The sequence below is a fragment of the Xylona heveae genome (genome assembly GCF_001619985.1).
Source record: "Xylona heveae TC161 unplaced genomic scaffold L228scaffold_3, whole genome shotgun sequence".
Classification (NCBI taxonomy): domain Eukaryota; kingdom Fungi; phylum Ascomycota; class Xylonomycetes; order Xylonales; family Xylonaceae; genus Xylona; species Xylona heveae.
Window position 1 is genome coordinate 2,529,044 of NW_017264195.1, and position 15,150 is coordinate 2,544,193.

At 48.8% G+C, this 15,150-nt stretch overlaps 7 protein-coding genes across 7 annotated transcripts; 3 read left to right on the plus strand and 4 right to left on the minus strand.

Moving 5' to 3' along the window:
- Window positions 1-430: 430 nt before the first annotated feature.
- L228DRAFT_267060 (hypothetical protein) lies at window positions 431-3,633 on the plus strand (the record flags this gene model as incomplete). Its single annotated transcript, XM_018334945.1, has 2 exons — window positions 431-801; window positions 867-3,633. 2 exons carry the CDS (start codon window positions 431-433, stop codon window positions 3,631-3,633), a joined length of 3,138 nt encoding a protein of 1,045 aa, XP_018190308.1.
- Window positions 3,634-5,183: 1,550 nt separating this feature from the next.
- Window positions 5,184-6,593, minus strand: L228DRAFT_208981 (ornithine decarboxylase; the record flags this gene model as incomplete). The annotated part of the gene is made up of 2 exons (XM_018329787.1): window positions 5,184-6,241; window positions 6,299-6,593. 2 exons carry the CDS (start codon window positions 6,591-6,593, stop codon window positions 5,184-5,186), a joined length of 1,353 nt encoding a protein of 450 aa, XP_018190309.1.
- A 1,218-nt stretch (window positions 6,594-7,811) lies between these two features.
- Window positions 7,812-8,350, minus strand: L228DRAFT_103707 (hypothetical protein). Its single transcript, XM_018328877.1, has one exon. The coding sequence runs from the start codon at window positions 8,216-8,218 to the stop codon at window positions 7,913-7,915; it is 306 nt and encodes a 101-aa protein (XP_018190310.1). The 5' UTR covers window positions 8,219-8,350; the 3' UTR covers window positions 7,812-7,912.
- Window positions 8,351-9,787, minus strand: L228DRAFT_103706 (hypothetical protein). Its single transcript, XM_018328876.1, has 3 exons — window positions 9,697-9,787; window positions 9,159-9,639; window positions 8,351-9,104 (listed from the first exon to the last, which is right to left on the minus strand). The coding sequence occupies exons 2-3, from the start codon at window positions 9,632-9,634 to the stop codon at window positions 8,483-8,485; spliced, it is 1,098 nt and encodes a 365-aa protein (XP_018190311.1). The 5' UTR covers window positions 9,635-9,639; window positions 9,697-9,787; the 3' UTR covers window positions 8,351-8,482.
- A 186-nt stretch (window positions 9,788-9,973) lies between these two features.
- On the plus strand, window positions 9,974-12,164 carry L228DRAFT_245760 (hypothetical protein). The gene is made up of 2 exons (XM_018332244.1): window positions 9,974-11,457; window positions 11,565-12,164. The coding sequence occupies exons 1-2, from the start codon at window positions 10,333-10,335 to the stop codon at window positions 11,754-11,756; spliced, it is 1,317 nt and encodes a 438-aa protein (XP_018190312.1). The 5' UTR covers window positions 9,974-10,332; the 3' UTR covers window positions 11,757-12,164.
- Window positions 12,165-12,261: 97 nt separating this feature from the next.
- On the minus strand, window positions 12,262-13,743 carry L228DRAFT_228828 (CobW/HypB/UreG, nucleotide-binding domain-containing protein). Its single transcript, XM_018330482.1, has one exon. It carries the CDS (start codon window positions 13,600-13,602, stop codon window positions 12,442-12,444), a length of 1,161 nt encoding a protein of 386 aa, XP_018190313.1. The 5' UTR covers window positions 13,603-13,743; the 3' UTR covers window positions 12,262-12,441.
- Window positions 13,744-13,896: 153 nt separating this feature from the next.
- Window positions 13,897-15,084, plus strand: L228DRAFT_245763 (hypothetical protein). Its single transcript, XM_018332245.1, has 2 exons — window positions 13,897-14,439; window positions 14,501-15,084. The coding sequence occupies exons 1-2, from the start codon at window positions 14,268-14,270 to the stop codon at window positions 14,677-14,679; spliced, it is 351 nt and encodes a 116-aa protein (XP_018190314.1). The 5' UTR covers window positions 13,897-14,267; the 3' UTR covers window positions 14,680-15,084.
- Window positions 15,085-15,150: the final 66 nt, after the last annotated feature.

Sequence of the window (15,150 nt, forward strand, 5' to 3'; positions counted from 1 at the left end):
TTAAACTCTCGCTCTCGCTCTCGGCTCGCAGCCTCAAATGGGAAATACGATTGAGTGTTATCCTCGGGCAAATGTCAGGATCAACATATAAAATGCGTCCAAGCATGAGAGTATTATATATTCAAATACAACTATTCAAAAGCGTTTCCTACATAAGCGCCTTCTATTCAGTCATAATCATTTAATTCCTTTTCGTCATCAGACTCTGGGTAAAATCACTGACTGACGACGAGATCTGAATGGCAAATCATGATTGGTTGATCACACTTGTCATTACCCGATCGGGTTCAGTTTGCTTGATTTGCCGTCACTTTGACCAATCTGGCCCTTCTCGGCCTCGTCCGAGAGTTTGACGTTGATGTCGACAATATTATCATCCCTCTACATCCCAAGAAATCATCACCGAGATCTGGGTGTTCTCAAGCATAATATGCTAAGAGCATCTTCGGCTTGCGCCTCAAAGGCGAGCACCAGGTCCGTTACTTCCGGTCCCTCGTGGCGGATTGCTCGTCCGCTACGCTCGGAATCCTTACGGCGCGGATATGCCTCTATTACCGACCTCAGTAAATATCCTCAGCCGGGAGACCAGTTGCATGGCTTCACATTCAAGCGTGCCAAACACGTTCCAGAGCTGGAGTTAACAGCTCTGCATCTGCAGCATGATAAAACTGGTGCCGATTATCTGCATATCGCTCGCGATGACAAAAATAATGTCTTCTCAATTGGTTTTAAGACAAACCCTCCAGACGACACCGGAGTGCCGCACATTCTCGAGCATACGACGCTTTGTGGGAGTGAGAAGTATGTTTCCTGTCGCAAAGGTCAGACATTGTTTGCTCGGACATCTTTTTCTGACCTATTCATAGGTACCCCATTCGTGATCCTTTCTTCAAGATGCTCCCTCGATCTCTCTCCAATTTCATGAACGCCTTCACTTCTTCAGATCATACCACCTATCCTTTTGCGACAACCAATCCACGCGACTTCAATAACCTGATGTCTGTTTACCTCGATGCCACGCTTCATCCTCTGTTGACGCGGAACGACTTTAACCAAGAGGGTTGGCGCATTGGACCTCAGAACCCTGTTTCGGCCCTCTCGGAGGATGCTCCTCGCGGAGAAGACGACAAGCTTGTTTTCAAGGGTGTGGTCTACAATGAAATGAAGGGCCAGATGTCAGATGCCAGCTATCTTTTCTACATTCGGTTTCAAGATCATATTTTCCCAGCCATCCATAATTCCGGCGGCGATCCGCAGAAGATTACGGACTTGACATACCAACAACTCAAGGATTTCCATGCCGAGCATTATCATCCAAGCAACGCAAAAGTCTTCACATACGGCGACATTCCTCTGGAAGAACACTTGAAGGAGATTGGGTCCCGCCTCGAGCGGTTTGAGAAGATCCAGAAAGACAGCGAGATCAGGGGCCCAATAAGTCTCGATCAGGGTCCACAATACGTCACGGTGAAAGGTCCTATCGATCCCTTGGTTGATCAAGATATGCAGTTCAAGACTTCCACCTCGTGGCTTATGGGAGACATGACGAACATTCTGGAGACCTTTTCCTTGGGTGTCATTTCGTCGTTGCTGTTGGATGGTTATGGCTCGCCCATGTATCGCAATCTGATTGAGGCTGGCTTGGGACCCGATTTTAGCCCCAATACAGGTTTCGATAGCTCAGGCAAGACGGGTGTTTTCTCAGTTGGACTGAACGGTGTCCGAGAAGCCGATGTTCCTAAAGTTAAAGCGGCCGTTCAAAAAACTCTTCAGGAAGTCAAGGAGTCTGGTTTCGAGAAGAACAAGGTTGACGGTCTGCTGCATCAGCTGGAACTGAGTTTGAAGCATAAGACCGCTCATTTTGGCATGGGCATAATGCAGCGGCTGAAGCCTGGATGGTTCAACGGAGTCGATCCTTTTGACGCGTTGGCCTGGGACGAAACTGTTTCCGCATTCAAGGAGAAATACGCACAGCCTGGATATCTTGAGAGCCTACTGGAGAAGTATTTGCTGAATGACAACACTCTCACTTTTACCATGGAACCATCAACAACCTTCAGTGAGGAACTCGCAGCTGAGGAGGCTACCCGCTTGGCTTCCAAGATTGCCGAGGCGGCTGAGAATGCCGGCGGTGAGGAAAAAGCTCGTCAGCAACTTGAGAAGCAAGAACTTGAACTTCTTGAGATTCAAGAGGCGGCCAGAAACCAGGACCTCAGCTGTCTGCCAACCGTCCACGTCAAGGATATTCCTCGTCAGAAAGAAATCAAGCCCGTAAGGGATACCCTTGTGGGAAACGCCAAAGTTCAGTGGAGAGAGGCGCCGACGAATGGTTTGACATATTTCCGTGCCGTCAATTCACTCGAAGGCCTGCCTGATGACTTGCGGTCGCTCGTTCCCTTGTTCACCGAGTCTGTGATGCGACTTGGTACCAAGGACAAATCCATGGAGGAACTTGAAGATCTGATCAAGCTCAAGACTGGTGGCGTTAGGACAATGTATCACTCATCTACGTCTCCTACAGATCTGACGAAGTACACTGAAGGCTTGGCTTTCTCAGGCTACGCTCTGGACCGCAATGTCCCCGCCATGTATGAAATCCTCCGCACTCTTATTCTGCAGACGAATTTCGATGGGCCGGACGCAGCAGCGAAAATCCGACAACTCTTGCAGGCTTCAGCTACGGGTGCAGTCAACTCGGTCGCAGAGGTTGGTCACTCGTTTGCTCGGCGTTTTGCCGAAGCCGGATTGACTCCTGAAGGACGCCTGGCAGAGCAGATTGGTGGACTTACCCAGGTCGGACTTACCGCTGAGCTCGCGGCTCGCCCTCTTTCAGACGGCTTAGCCGATGTCATTTCCAAGCTGAAGTCGATCCAAGAATTCGCCATTTCTGGAGGCAGTGGCTTGCGGGTCGCGCTTACGTGCGGACCCGAAAGTGCGTCCGCCAACGAGGCCGCCTTGAACAACTTCCTCTCTGGCCTGCCTCAATCATCGACCCCTCCAAAGGCATCGTCGCCACCGACTGTCTACCCTCGCAATTCGAAATCCTTTTTCCCACTACCGTACCAAGTCTACTACACGGCTCTTTCCCTGCCCACTGTCCCTTACACGCACGCCGCTGGTGCTCCGCTCCAGATCCTTTCGCAGCTCCTCACACACCGACACTTGCACCACGAGATTCGGGAAAAGGGCGGAGCCTATGGCGGTGGCGCCTACTCCAAGGGCCTAGGCGGCCTTTTCGGATTTTACAGCTACCGCGACCCCAACCCCCAGAATACGCTAAAGATTATGCGTGACGCCGGAGTTTGGGCGCGCGAGAAGGAGTGGACCGACAGGGATATCGAAGAGGCGAAACTCAGCGTCTTCCAAGGACTCGATGCCCCCGAGAGCGTCAGCGAGGAGGGCATGGTTCGCTTCCTGTCCGGTGTCGATGAGCAGATGCAGCAGCTTCGACGAGAACGTTTGCTCGATGTCAATGCCGAAGACGTAAAGGAAGTTGCGCAAAAGTTCCTTGTCGAACAGCTCGACAACGCCAGCACGGCCGTTCTCGGCGAACGTGGCGACTGGGTCACGGACAAGGATGGCTGGCAGGTAAGAGAGCTCGGCATGTCTGAGCCTGTCCCTGACAGTGCTTGAGGGTATGTAGAATGACCCTTTCCCTTTTCCCTCGTCATAATTTTGCTTGTATTATAATTTCCCGCTTTTCTCTGTTTTTGCATATTGTATATGTGTATATACATCTTCTCTCTCCTCTCCTCTTGGCATACCCGGCGTTTTCTGAATTTTTAACCTTTGGCGACATCTCAACATTAGAAAAAAGCGCCTTTTGTTGCGCGTTACAGCATTTTTGTTTTGTTGAGGGGGAAAAAAAAGGTAAACTACTGTTTCGTTATCTAGAAGGGGCATCTATTCTGATGCATTGCATATAAAACTCATTTTACCAACGCGTTTTATCTATACATACTTTTCCTTTTCTTCATCTTCATCTTCAACACTTCTTCCTTTGCGCATGACAACGCTAAAGGCTCTCGTTTCCTGTTTCATATCTTCCTTTATTGGTTCCCCTTGCACGCGCTGCTCAGAACAGATCTCAAGACGTCTATCAACCTTTTTCTTCTTCCATGGTTGTATAGATCACAAGTCAAAACAGTACGACAATACGTACTAAAAGCGCAAGATCATTAGCCTCCTTTTTAATTTTTCCTCTTTTGCCCCCCTCTTCTCCTTGTTACGGCTCTCCCCATTTTCTTTCTTTCTTTTCTTCAATTGCTTTGCTTCTCTTCATCTGCTTCTGGACATGCAACCTTGACTGGGAATTCCCCCGTTTTTTTTTCCCTTGTTTTTAAGGTAGTATCGTGTGTTGAGTTTGTGGTTCTTGTCTCATCGTCGCCTTCTTCTTCTTTCTCTTCCTTGTCTCTTGAGAATCCTCCTTCAAAGAACCCGTTCGTTTTTTGAAATCCCCCAGTGGGTGAGAATGAATGTGGACGCTTGAAAGGACCTCAAGATGGGGCCGGCAGGAAGTAGATGATGATGATGCGGGAAACATAGAACTCAAACATAATACATGATGTTAGTGAGAAAAGCAAGGGCGGGGGATTTTCTTGTAGTTTTGAGGGAGTTTGTGGGAAAAGGAAAAGGGTGCTGTCCAGTTGCGGGAGGGGTGAGGCGGGTTGAAAGGGGGAAGGGGGGAAATAGGTGGGGAGTCTTGCAGACGAGAAGAAGAAAAGAAGAGAAAAAATAGAAGGGGCGCCTCCGTCTTTCAGACCTGCTCGTTAGCAGAGCTTCGCACGGGCGGACTATAGACGCGAGGACATGCATGGTGGCATGGTGTATGAGAAATTTGTCCTTCTGCATGTTAGCCCAAGTCTTCACGAAAATTCACGATTAACAAAGTGATGTCAATGAAGTGTAACGAATAAAGAGACTGCAGGCGTGCCAGGCAAGGCAGTCATGTAATTCAAAAGAAAGGAAGAAGAAGAAAAACTTTTTCCCTGATTAAGCCATATTTCTAGCAAATTATGATAACACAACAAGTGGGTAAATATTATGCAGCAAATGATAGTCTAAAGCTTGTTCATTCCAAAAACAACAACAAGTCCCCAGTAATGACAGTATATCATACAACCAATCAAAAGACATGGACTAATGTAGAGGTTGGAGGGGATAATGAGAACCATTGTCCAAATCTACAATCCCAACAATGCCGACGCGCCCGGCTCACTGCTGACGTAGACGACATCGTGACTGTCGGGGAATCCGTTGAAGCGAGTGGCGGAGCACCGGGTATATGCTCCCATTTCCTCAAAGTAGAGCCAGTCGCCCACGTTCAGGTTCTCCGGAAAGTAGCAGCTTGCCGAAATGCAGTCAATCCCATCGCAGGTAGGGCCCCAGACAGAGTATTTGGTGGTAGGCTGAGTAGCGTACTCGGCCTCCTCTCGATCGTGCAAGAAGCGCTTGTTGGCGGTCAGGATGCGAGGAACAGGGTGCTGGTGGTCAAACATGATGCTGGAGAAGTTTCCATAGACTCCATCGTTGATGTAAAGCATGTGAGACGGGACCACCTCCGCAGGATCCTCGATGGTGCGGCGAGCGATGACGTTGCAGGCCAAGGTAAAGGCAGATGCAACATAGTACCGTCCCGGCTCGCCAATAACGCGGACGTGCGGGGGAAAGTGGTCATCCAACGCCTGGGAGAGGATGGCAGCCATGGGCTCGAAGCTCTCACCGGAGAAACCACCACCGACATCGAGAGTCTTCAACTCATAACCAAAGTTGGCTGCCTGGTCGAACACAGCGCGAGCATCCGACACGGCTTTGAGAAAAGCCTTGGGGTCAGAAGCGCCAGAACCCACGTGGAAGCTGACGCCAACGACATTCAATCCCAGCTCCTTGGCAAGCGCGAGCAGGCTCTCCGTACTATCCATGGAGGCTCCAAACTTCATGCTGAAACGACACAAGCTGCCAGAGTCATCAGTCAGGATGCGAAGATAGAGCTCCGCATCCGGGAAGAGCTGCTTCGTCTTGTAGAGCTCATCGGCATTGTCAAAAGTCATCTGCTTGACACCTTCGCGAGCGGCGTAACGAACATAGGACTTGGTCTTGCACGGCTGCGCATAGATGATACGGGATGGATCGACACCCAAGCTCAAAATCTGTTCGATTTCGCTCTTGGACGCACAGTCAAAGCCAGTGCCGAGCTCTGCGAGGAGTCGGAGAACGGTAGGGTCCGGGTTGCATTTGACCGCTGTTGACAGTTAGAATCATATTTTTTTCCCAAGAAAAAGCGCCGCAGATGGCTCACCATAAAATGGTTTGACTCGTTTGAGGTTCAGTTTCCAACGCAAATGCTGTCGGTAGACCTCGCCCAGATCGGCCACGAAGAAGGCATCCTCTTCTCCGGGCTCACAGTCATCATGATCGATGCTCTCGACGCGGTGTCGAAGAGCCTCCCCAATTAGTTGTTTCGGATTGCCAGCTGTCTCATGGTGAGAATCAAAGTGGCCATTGGTTGTCTTGAGGTGATTGGCATGGGCACTATTATGAAACGTGATCGTGGGATACGCTTCAGTGACCGTAGAGACAGCGGAAGGTGCCATAACCTTGTGCAAAGGTTATTCCTGTTCTCTTTCAGAATGTTTTTTTTCTTATCCTTAAACACTCGAAAGTGCTGTTAGGGAGGGCGAAAGCGCTCGGGATCGAGACTGATCTGTTGGCGAGGCCTCCTCGACTCTTCCTCTGAGAGAGGAAGAACCCTTAGAAGCGTCCTATGCGGCAGCTGGTAATTTTCGGGAGACCGAAGAAGAGAGTTTGAAGGAATCAAACTAAGCAGTAGAGATTCGACGGGATCGTTGAGCGAGACCAGTGGGGGGAGGCAAATCGTTGAGAATGTCTCGATGTGGGCGAATGGATACAAGTTGAAGAAGTTTTTCCGTCCGTGCCAACGAGGCCGTGATGGAAGGTGGTAGCCAGAAAAATACCGACCAAAGGCCGGGATCAAAGAGAATCGATAAGGATCTTCACGTCGTCGTCGGAAGGCGACAAAAGCGTGAGTCGGGGGCAGATATTGTGCAAAAAGGGAAGAGGGGGCAGAATGAATTTAAATAACGAACGCGGGTCAAAGTGGGCGAGGGAAGTTTTGGTGGTTGGCCCAATAGGCAAAAGTGGTGTAGCTAAGAGAAGTAGTGTGTGGTGGAGGCGCACCGGGGACCAATGACACTACAAGACCAGGTTGCCGATGACGTTCTAACGAAAGAAAAACGCACAAAAACGACAGGTTTCAGCGGGGAGTTGAAGGGGACAAAATATTAAAAATGCCTCTCAGCAACATGTTCATCATTTTTTAGAGTTTGGTCTCATATATACTAAAGTGCTAGTGATTGTGCGGAGAGGGGTGAGTAAAGAGGGAGTACAGAGGTGAGCACATGCTATTAAAAATAATGTATCTTCAGCATTTGGCAGCGTGGGACCCGGGGAAGTTTGGTGCTCGGTGGTGGGAACCCGAAATAATCTGCAGCTGTACGAGAAATGTGACTGGCCCCTTTGAGTCAGCAGTCGTACAAGTAAGATAACTAACTTGACTGCTGAAGAAATCAAAGGAGGATAAGACCGAGGGAAGGGAAAATTTTAGAAATCCCCCGACTGCCCCTCGCCCTAACGAAACGAGTCCCGATTCCCCGACCAAGTAAAGCTGCCGACGCGCTACCACCCTTAGCATCGTGGTACTTTGTATTAACTTATGGAACAGCCTCCATGTATATAGCTCCTGACCTTAATGCGTGCTATTGGTCTTCTCTGCAAAGAATGCGGAATAGAAAAGGACTCCATAGTTTGATAAATCTCGATTCCCAGCCATAAGGCAAATGTTTTCTTCAGAAACTATCGTTAGGAGGAGCCGCAGGCGGATTAAACAAATCCATCAATCCCTCAAATGCACGGCGGAGTCGAGTATCTCCATCTCTTCCACATCGATGCCTTCTTCCTCCATAACCATTTTGAGATCGACCATGACTTTTTCTGCACTGTTATACCTTTGATTCCACCATTTCTGAGTAATTGCTCCAGTCGGAAGCATCAGCGCTGCTACAGTTTCGCTGAATGACATATCTCTTTCGTTCCAGTCCCGGTCGGCCTGCGTCTCGCTCAGGATGTAATAGAGCATGGTTCCAAATGCATACAGATCATACTGCGGTGTGATCCAAAACATTAGTGCATGGTATGTCATCACACGGTGAGCCCATGTGTGTGTTGCCCACAAACCATGAGACTCTGTCTGGCCTTGTGTGGCAGAATTGATTCAAGCTGTGTCGAGATTCGGATACCAATGGTCAGTATGACCTTGATAACCTCTCGTCTCTGGCACCAAAGGCTCAGAAATCATGTTATCTTGTTCTGTCCATCCCCGTCCAATATCTGTGGCTAGCAGTCGTACAGAAGAAAGTCGTCCTAACTGTAGATTGATTGAAATCTCCCGCAGTCAAGGGCTATATCATGAGATCATTCCCCGAGATTGAAAAGTAAACAGATCTGCTTTTTCTAGTTCTTCCTCTTCGTAATCGTCCAGCGACGCTTCTCTCGGCAAAGGGATAGCATAATGACCGCTCTGAGCAAAGCCGGCACTTTCCATCAATGTGAAGAAAATAGCCTCACTCTGATGCCGCACTTTCATTGCAACCACAATGACAGCTGAAGGTGAAGCAGCAACCAATGCTGATAGGGTTTTAACCAAAGCCGGCGTTGAATCAGGATTGTACGTGCAGTCTGCTACCAGGATAAGATCAAATCTCTTCGTAGTACATGGACTGGGCAAGTTTTCCTCCCAATCAAGCACCTTGAATGACACTCTCGAGTGGACCTTTGGCGACAAGCATGAGAGATTCGTCGTCATGATCTCCTCCGCTTCTGGAAGGTCAGTGAGAAGGACCTCACAATTGGAAAGCACGTGAGCAAGACCAATTCCGACAACCCCACAACCACTACCCAATTCAATCACATTTATTTTTCTGCGCCCTGCCAAGGACTCTGTTATGAGCTTGTTAAGCTGTGGTAACCCTGGATCTTGTAGGGATACAATGCGGTCGAAATAAGAGGTCAATGCGACGCCGGCGTCCCTATTTTTGTCAGCGCTGGTCTAGATGTCCCGGCAGAAAGTGTGATAAGCATACCATATATGCCGGGCAATGCTTTCTCCAGTCTCTTCCCAAATCCCAACAACAGGGCCGCTGAGCAAATGAACTCGCCGCTCGACCTTTTTAGCTGCATCAGGGTTCTGAGGATCCAGCCTCGAACTCCAAGCAGAGATCACAGTGGGCAGACTATTTCCAGAAGAAGACTTTTCCGGTTCATTGAAAATGTCCACTAATCTCTCTCTGTCCAATCCGACATGAATTCTGATGGGCCATGAGAATTTCACGTGACCGACATCGAGTTCAATCTTCAGCGCCCGGGCACCTGGATTCCAATTGCAGTCCTTTTGCGCAATAATTTTGTCTCCAGATAATGCTGATGAAACTAGATTGAGCTCTCCGGCAAAGAATGATTCTCCAAGATCTGAAGTGACTGTCACGACGGCAGATATTGATGCCTTTCGTCCAGTAGCGAATGACAATTTTGGAGGTTTAAGAAAACGAATGTAATGCATGACCACTATGTAAGCAGTCAGTATTAAGTTCGTCTCGCAATGTGTTATGTAGGATACATTACGATTTGTTTTACGAAAGCATTGGGCTTCCGGTCCTTTTACACGCTCAGCCTCTGCTTCGTGCGATTAATTCTAAGTTTACTTCAGTATACTCGTAGACGGTTAGTCTGGCTAAGGTACAGGAGGCTCGGCAACTTTCTTTTAAGAATTGGCCGATCAATCGCCCCAACCACTCGCACGAGCTTAGTAAGAAGGAAAGCGCTTTGCCAAGGACGTCAGAGGTCTCGTTATAGCGGGAGAGACGGAGGCAGCAGCGGAGAGGTAACTTGACCGTAGAGTCAGTATTAGCAGTCACCCCCAAAGGAGGAGCACGTCCTTTACACTTCCCACGATTCAGGCCTGGCGCAACTACCGCCATCCTGCCCTTGCAGCAGCTACTAGCAAATGCAGCGGATGCCAGCAAACTCCCTTCATAATTGAACCTCTGCCTCTTCCATATTCCCGACCACAATGGTTAGAGCGTTTCCCATAGGGAACAACAAGACGGGCTACGACTATCACCTCTAAGCCCGCTATTAGGATTATTCCTTTCGAAGGTTATCTTTCTGCCCATTGAGTTGCCTGCATACAATCTCAGACAGTCACGTCAACCCGACTTTCGACCTGCTATAGGCCAACAGCAATAATATATTGACAAGATGATGCGACGTAACGATCCACGAATTCGTCAAACATGGAATCAAATTTCCCAGAGCGTTGAGTCGGCCAACGAATCAGCGCAGGCTAATATATTCTCTTTCTCCCACAACTATATCGGCCCTTGCCTTTCTTCACTTGGCAATTGCATCGGATCCTGCACGGCACCATGCTTTCCAACGCGGGAGGAAAGACTGCGGCGACAGCGCGGTCGATCACGAGGCCGGCCCGAGCTCAGCTTCGACTTTTACGATGACTGGGAGGACGATGATGGCGCTCGAGATGGTCTATTAGGATGGGGGAATGATGAATTAGACAGATTACTCGCGGGGTCAAGCGCAGGACAGCAGCCCACAGGGCGGCATCGGGCTATGAGCTACGGTGCACGCAGGGGGAAAGATGGGCGCGGAACACCCGGCGCAAGACGCAAGACTGTCACTGGCGAAGGACCCGATCCTACAATTATACCACGAACTTCGATATTCGGGTTCTTGCGATTGCCATGGAAGCTGGGGACCAATTCGCTCCGGTATACCCCCTCGGTTGCAGACCTCCAGGAACATCCAGGAAGCGGCAGACGGATGGAGTTAGAGGGCGAGCCTCTCCTCGAAGAAAACGATGAGGGTGCAAGAAATAGAGAGAGCGAACAGAGTCGGAAACGAAGCGACACACAGGGCTCAGCCGCAACGGTCGAGTCCTACAGTTCGCGTGGGGACCTCTTCTCCAGCGAAGACGAAGCCGATGCTATCCCCCTAGATGACGAATTCGCCGTGGTTCTGGAAAGACGAATGACCCTCTCCGGTCCCGATGACACTAAGAGCAGCAGCAGGACCCGCTCGGGCAAGCGCCCAAGCGCAGGCTCGCGCACGTCCACGAGAACGTCCTCTTCCAGAGACATACGGTCAAGTCTGAAGAGATCTCGAGAAGAGTCGGTTTCCGCGGCACGCCCGCCGAGCGTGTTGGAAACCCCGATGAGCGAAGCGCCATCAATGGCAGATCTGAACAGAGAAGAGGAGCAAGCACGAAGAGACGAAGAGGCCGAGATCGAAAGAAAGCGATTAGCAGCTCAGCGCCTGGCCGTCAAGCATGGTCTTAGTGTCCCGCCAGAAACAACAGAGCAAGATGAGGTTTGTCTCTCCCTTTCTCCTTCTTTTCCTTTTTTTTCTATTTTACTCCTTCTATCCTGCCACACGTTTCAGTGTAGCTTGCCCAAATTCTGACATCTATTTTCTAGTCTGTCGAGCAAGATGCTCATTCTCAACCCTCCGTGCCACATACGAATCCCTCTCCTGCAGAGTTACCTGATACGACACACGCGGAGCCGTCTAGCTCAGAAAATGATGCCGCAGCATCCAATTCCCCCGCCTCTGGCCCTACAGCCTCTGAATTCGTACCAGCGCGTCTCCCTCATTTTCCGGGTTCTTGATCGCCGAGATCACCTCATCTATCCCAAATAATCGCGCGTTGGCGTCGTCTAATAGACTTGAGCCGGTTCACGCCTCTTATCTTTCTGTGACATCACTTATACCTTGAGGTTTATTCTATTTCTTTTTATTATTTATATGCTTTGGGACTTAAAGTCTATGGACCCCCTTTTTTGAGACCTCTTGGGGAATGGAGTTTAACCACGGAATCGTTTTCTTGAGACGCCGGGTTTTCGGGTTTTATATTTTACGAAAGATATCCTATAACGAATGTATATTGTTGCTCGAATGAATGTTTCTCTCATACATCTTATCATTTCGTTCGGGGTTTAGTGTAGTGTAGCGACTGACCTATCGTTTGGTTTGGCTTATCTCTTCCTTATTGACCTGCGTGCCAGATCACTGCCGCAATCTAGGCATGGATATTATGTCATTTATGCCTGCTTCGAGGAATTCTTCACCGTTTTTATACAGAGAATACATGGTTAATGAACCGAATGCAAAGATGTCAGCGGAATAACTTCTCCGTTGAATAGATTCTTAATGATTGATTCTAAATTGTAAACGCCTCATCATATATATCAAAAGTCATCATCTAAACCCAATGCCAACGCCCATGGAATCTTATATCTCTATATCCAGCATGCTCTATCGGATATCCAAGAATGAAAAAGAAAATCTAAGTATTTAAATCATGCGCTCTATCTTGAGGCTGGTCTCCTCTGGAGAAACGTTCGACAAACGAAGGTAACCACTGTTTTCAATTCGCTTTTGCCATTTCACGGCCTCGTCGCGAGCGAGGATTACCGTCATGCGCAAAGCTGGCTCCTCGGTCGAGGGAGCGGGGCTAGCCCTGCTGGAGTCAGGCGGCGTTGGCAAGGCCGTCGTCCTGACATCTTGCAGGGCATTGGGAGCAATTGGAGTGAAGGTCCATCGACCAAACGCCCAGTTCAGAATGTATTCGTTGAGATGGCCGGAGAGTTCGGTTTCGGAACCGGCAAGGTCGCCGGTGGACGATTTGGGCACTTGATTCGAGGCAACAACAGCCTTGATGCGGTAAACCTCATCTTTCGGAGCAGCAAGCAGCAGTTCCTCTAGCTTTTCCAGGTTCACGGACGCTGGCTGCTTGGGGGCACCGAGTGTAACGGATAGTACGTTTACTTCGCTCTGGTGAGCCTTTGTATCGTCATGCTGGTGGTCATGGTTGTGAGCATGGCCGTCGGTGGAGACTTGAAGTTCCCTTGCAAGACCGCTGTCAATTCCAACAACAAGATCTTTGGCCACAACGCCTTTGTCCGATTTAACCCAGGCGGTGTCAACTTCAAGGTCCGCCACGCGGTCCAAGCACTCGTCGAATCTCCGCTCATCGCAGTGCTCCCACTTGTTAAAGATGATGAGATCGGTATATCTGGCTTGGATCTTGGCGGTGTAGCTGGTATCGTCATATCCTTTCCAGTTTTCGACATCAATGACCGAAACAACTCCGTCGAGAACATAATCGCCCGTCTCTTTTCCAAGTCTGTTCACTTCCATAGCCAGAGTAGCCGGGAAGGCGCTTCCACTAGTTTCGACGATGATTCGATCGGGCGCAACATCTTTGCGAAGATCACTGAGAGCGTCGCCCAGTTGGCCAACCAAATTGCAACAGATGCAACCGTTCAGCAGCTCCTGCACACCGGAGATAGAGGCATTGGAGGCCAGCTTAGTGTCGATTGCGACATCACCAAATTCATTCTTGAGGAGAGCGAGCTTGTATCGAGGAGGCAGTTGAGGGATGAGATTCAAAATGAGAGTTGTCTTGCCAGACCCGAGGAATCCGGTAATAATTGTGATGGGAATAGGAGCCATGATGTTGACGTTCAAAAATTGATGATTATAACTGCCTATTAACAAAAGAATAGGAGAAAGGAAAAAAGGCTCAGGGATCTATTATGAATCAAAAAGATGTCTCCCTCTAGACTTTTGCCATCGGTCGGCCAGGAACGGATGATCCATCGCGCGATTTCGGACGTTAGCGAAGCCGCATGACGCGAAGTGCCGACTGGGGAAGGAACGAGGGGCAACTGCGTGCGAAATGGAGGGGCAACCAGACAAATTAGGGGACCTACGTCACCCTAAGATCTCGACTTCCCCCCAGATTGGCAACACGTTGACATGGAGAACGTGTTGACCTTTGCCATCATTGGAGAAGATACAATTCGAGACTGTCACTAACCCACATTTAATATTTTCCCCTATTTGCGCCAAACTCTATACTTCCTCTTCACTGTCTGGTATTGTGCTTTTGCACCTTCCTGCTCTGTGCGCCAGCCAAGACATCCCACGTTGCGAATCAGGTTTTATTCCTCTTCAGCCGACGTCACTCTTTATTCTCGGCCGGCATTCTCTAGCTACAAAAGCATTTCTTGAATCCCGACTATCGAACAATCAAAAGGAAAATAATAATCCATATCCATCGTCTTCAGTCCTATAACCATCCCAATACCTCGAGCAAGAAAACAAATAGGATAACTATGGACGCCCTCAAGAACGCCGTCGGTATGGGGAGTAACAACGAGAATGGAGAGCAACAACCACAGTCATCTAAGCAGAGCGGTGGCTTCCTTGGTGGACTGGGTGATAAAATAAATAGCGCTGCTGGCGGAGGAAAGGAAAGCGAAAAGGATGAAGACCTTCTCGACAAGGGTAAAATATATCTGCTTCGGTTTGCCATAGGTTGACTGTGTACTAACATCCTCCCCTCTAGGCGTCGATGCCTTTCAGCAGTATGCTCTTGGGCAGGGTCCCCAGGATAACGAGTCGGCCGTTGAGCAAGCTAAAGACGAGCAAATTTCCGATTTTATCCGCTCTCAGTACAAGAGCACTACAGGACATGAGTTCCCAGTCAAGGACAAACCTACGAAGCTGGATAGAAATGCCGATTGATAAACTTGTTGAAGCAGATTGATTGGAGGAAGAAGGGGAGGAGAATCCCGTCTATAGTCTGACTGAAAGCACATTATTACGCCTGCAGGAGCATACGTGGATAGCAACATTTCGGACTTTTACCAGCACATATTGCATTATTAGCATACAAAGCATTATTAGGCAGTGTCGAGCATTTTCCGCCGCATAGTATCTATTATCATATCTGAATAATGTATTCCTTTTTTATTTGATAGGTGGACGCTATCATAAGCATAATTATACTCCGCCGAAACTAATTCATCATTGTTGGAAGCACGATGAACTTTTTGATTTATACATAGAAATACAAAATGAAATACACGGAACAAAAAAAAAATTACCGGAGAACTAAATAAAGTATTCTTAGCAGATTAATTAGCAGCCTGAAATAATTAAAGATTCTGAATTTTCATGATTATTTCAGTCAATTTAATTGGCTTTAATAAAGTT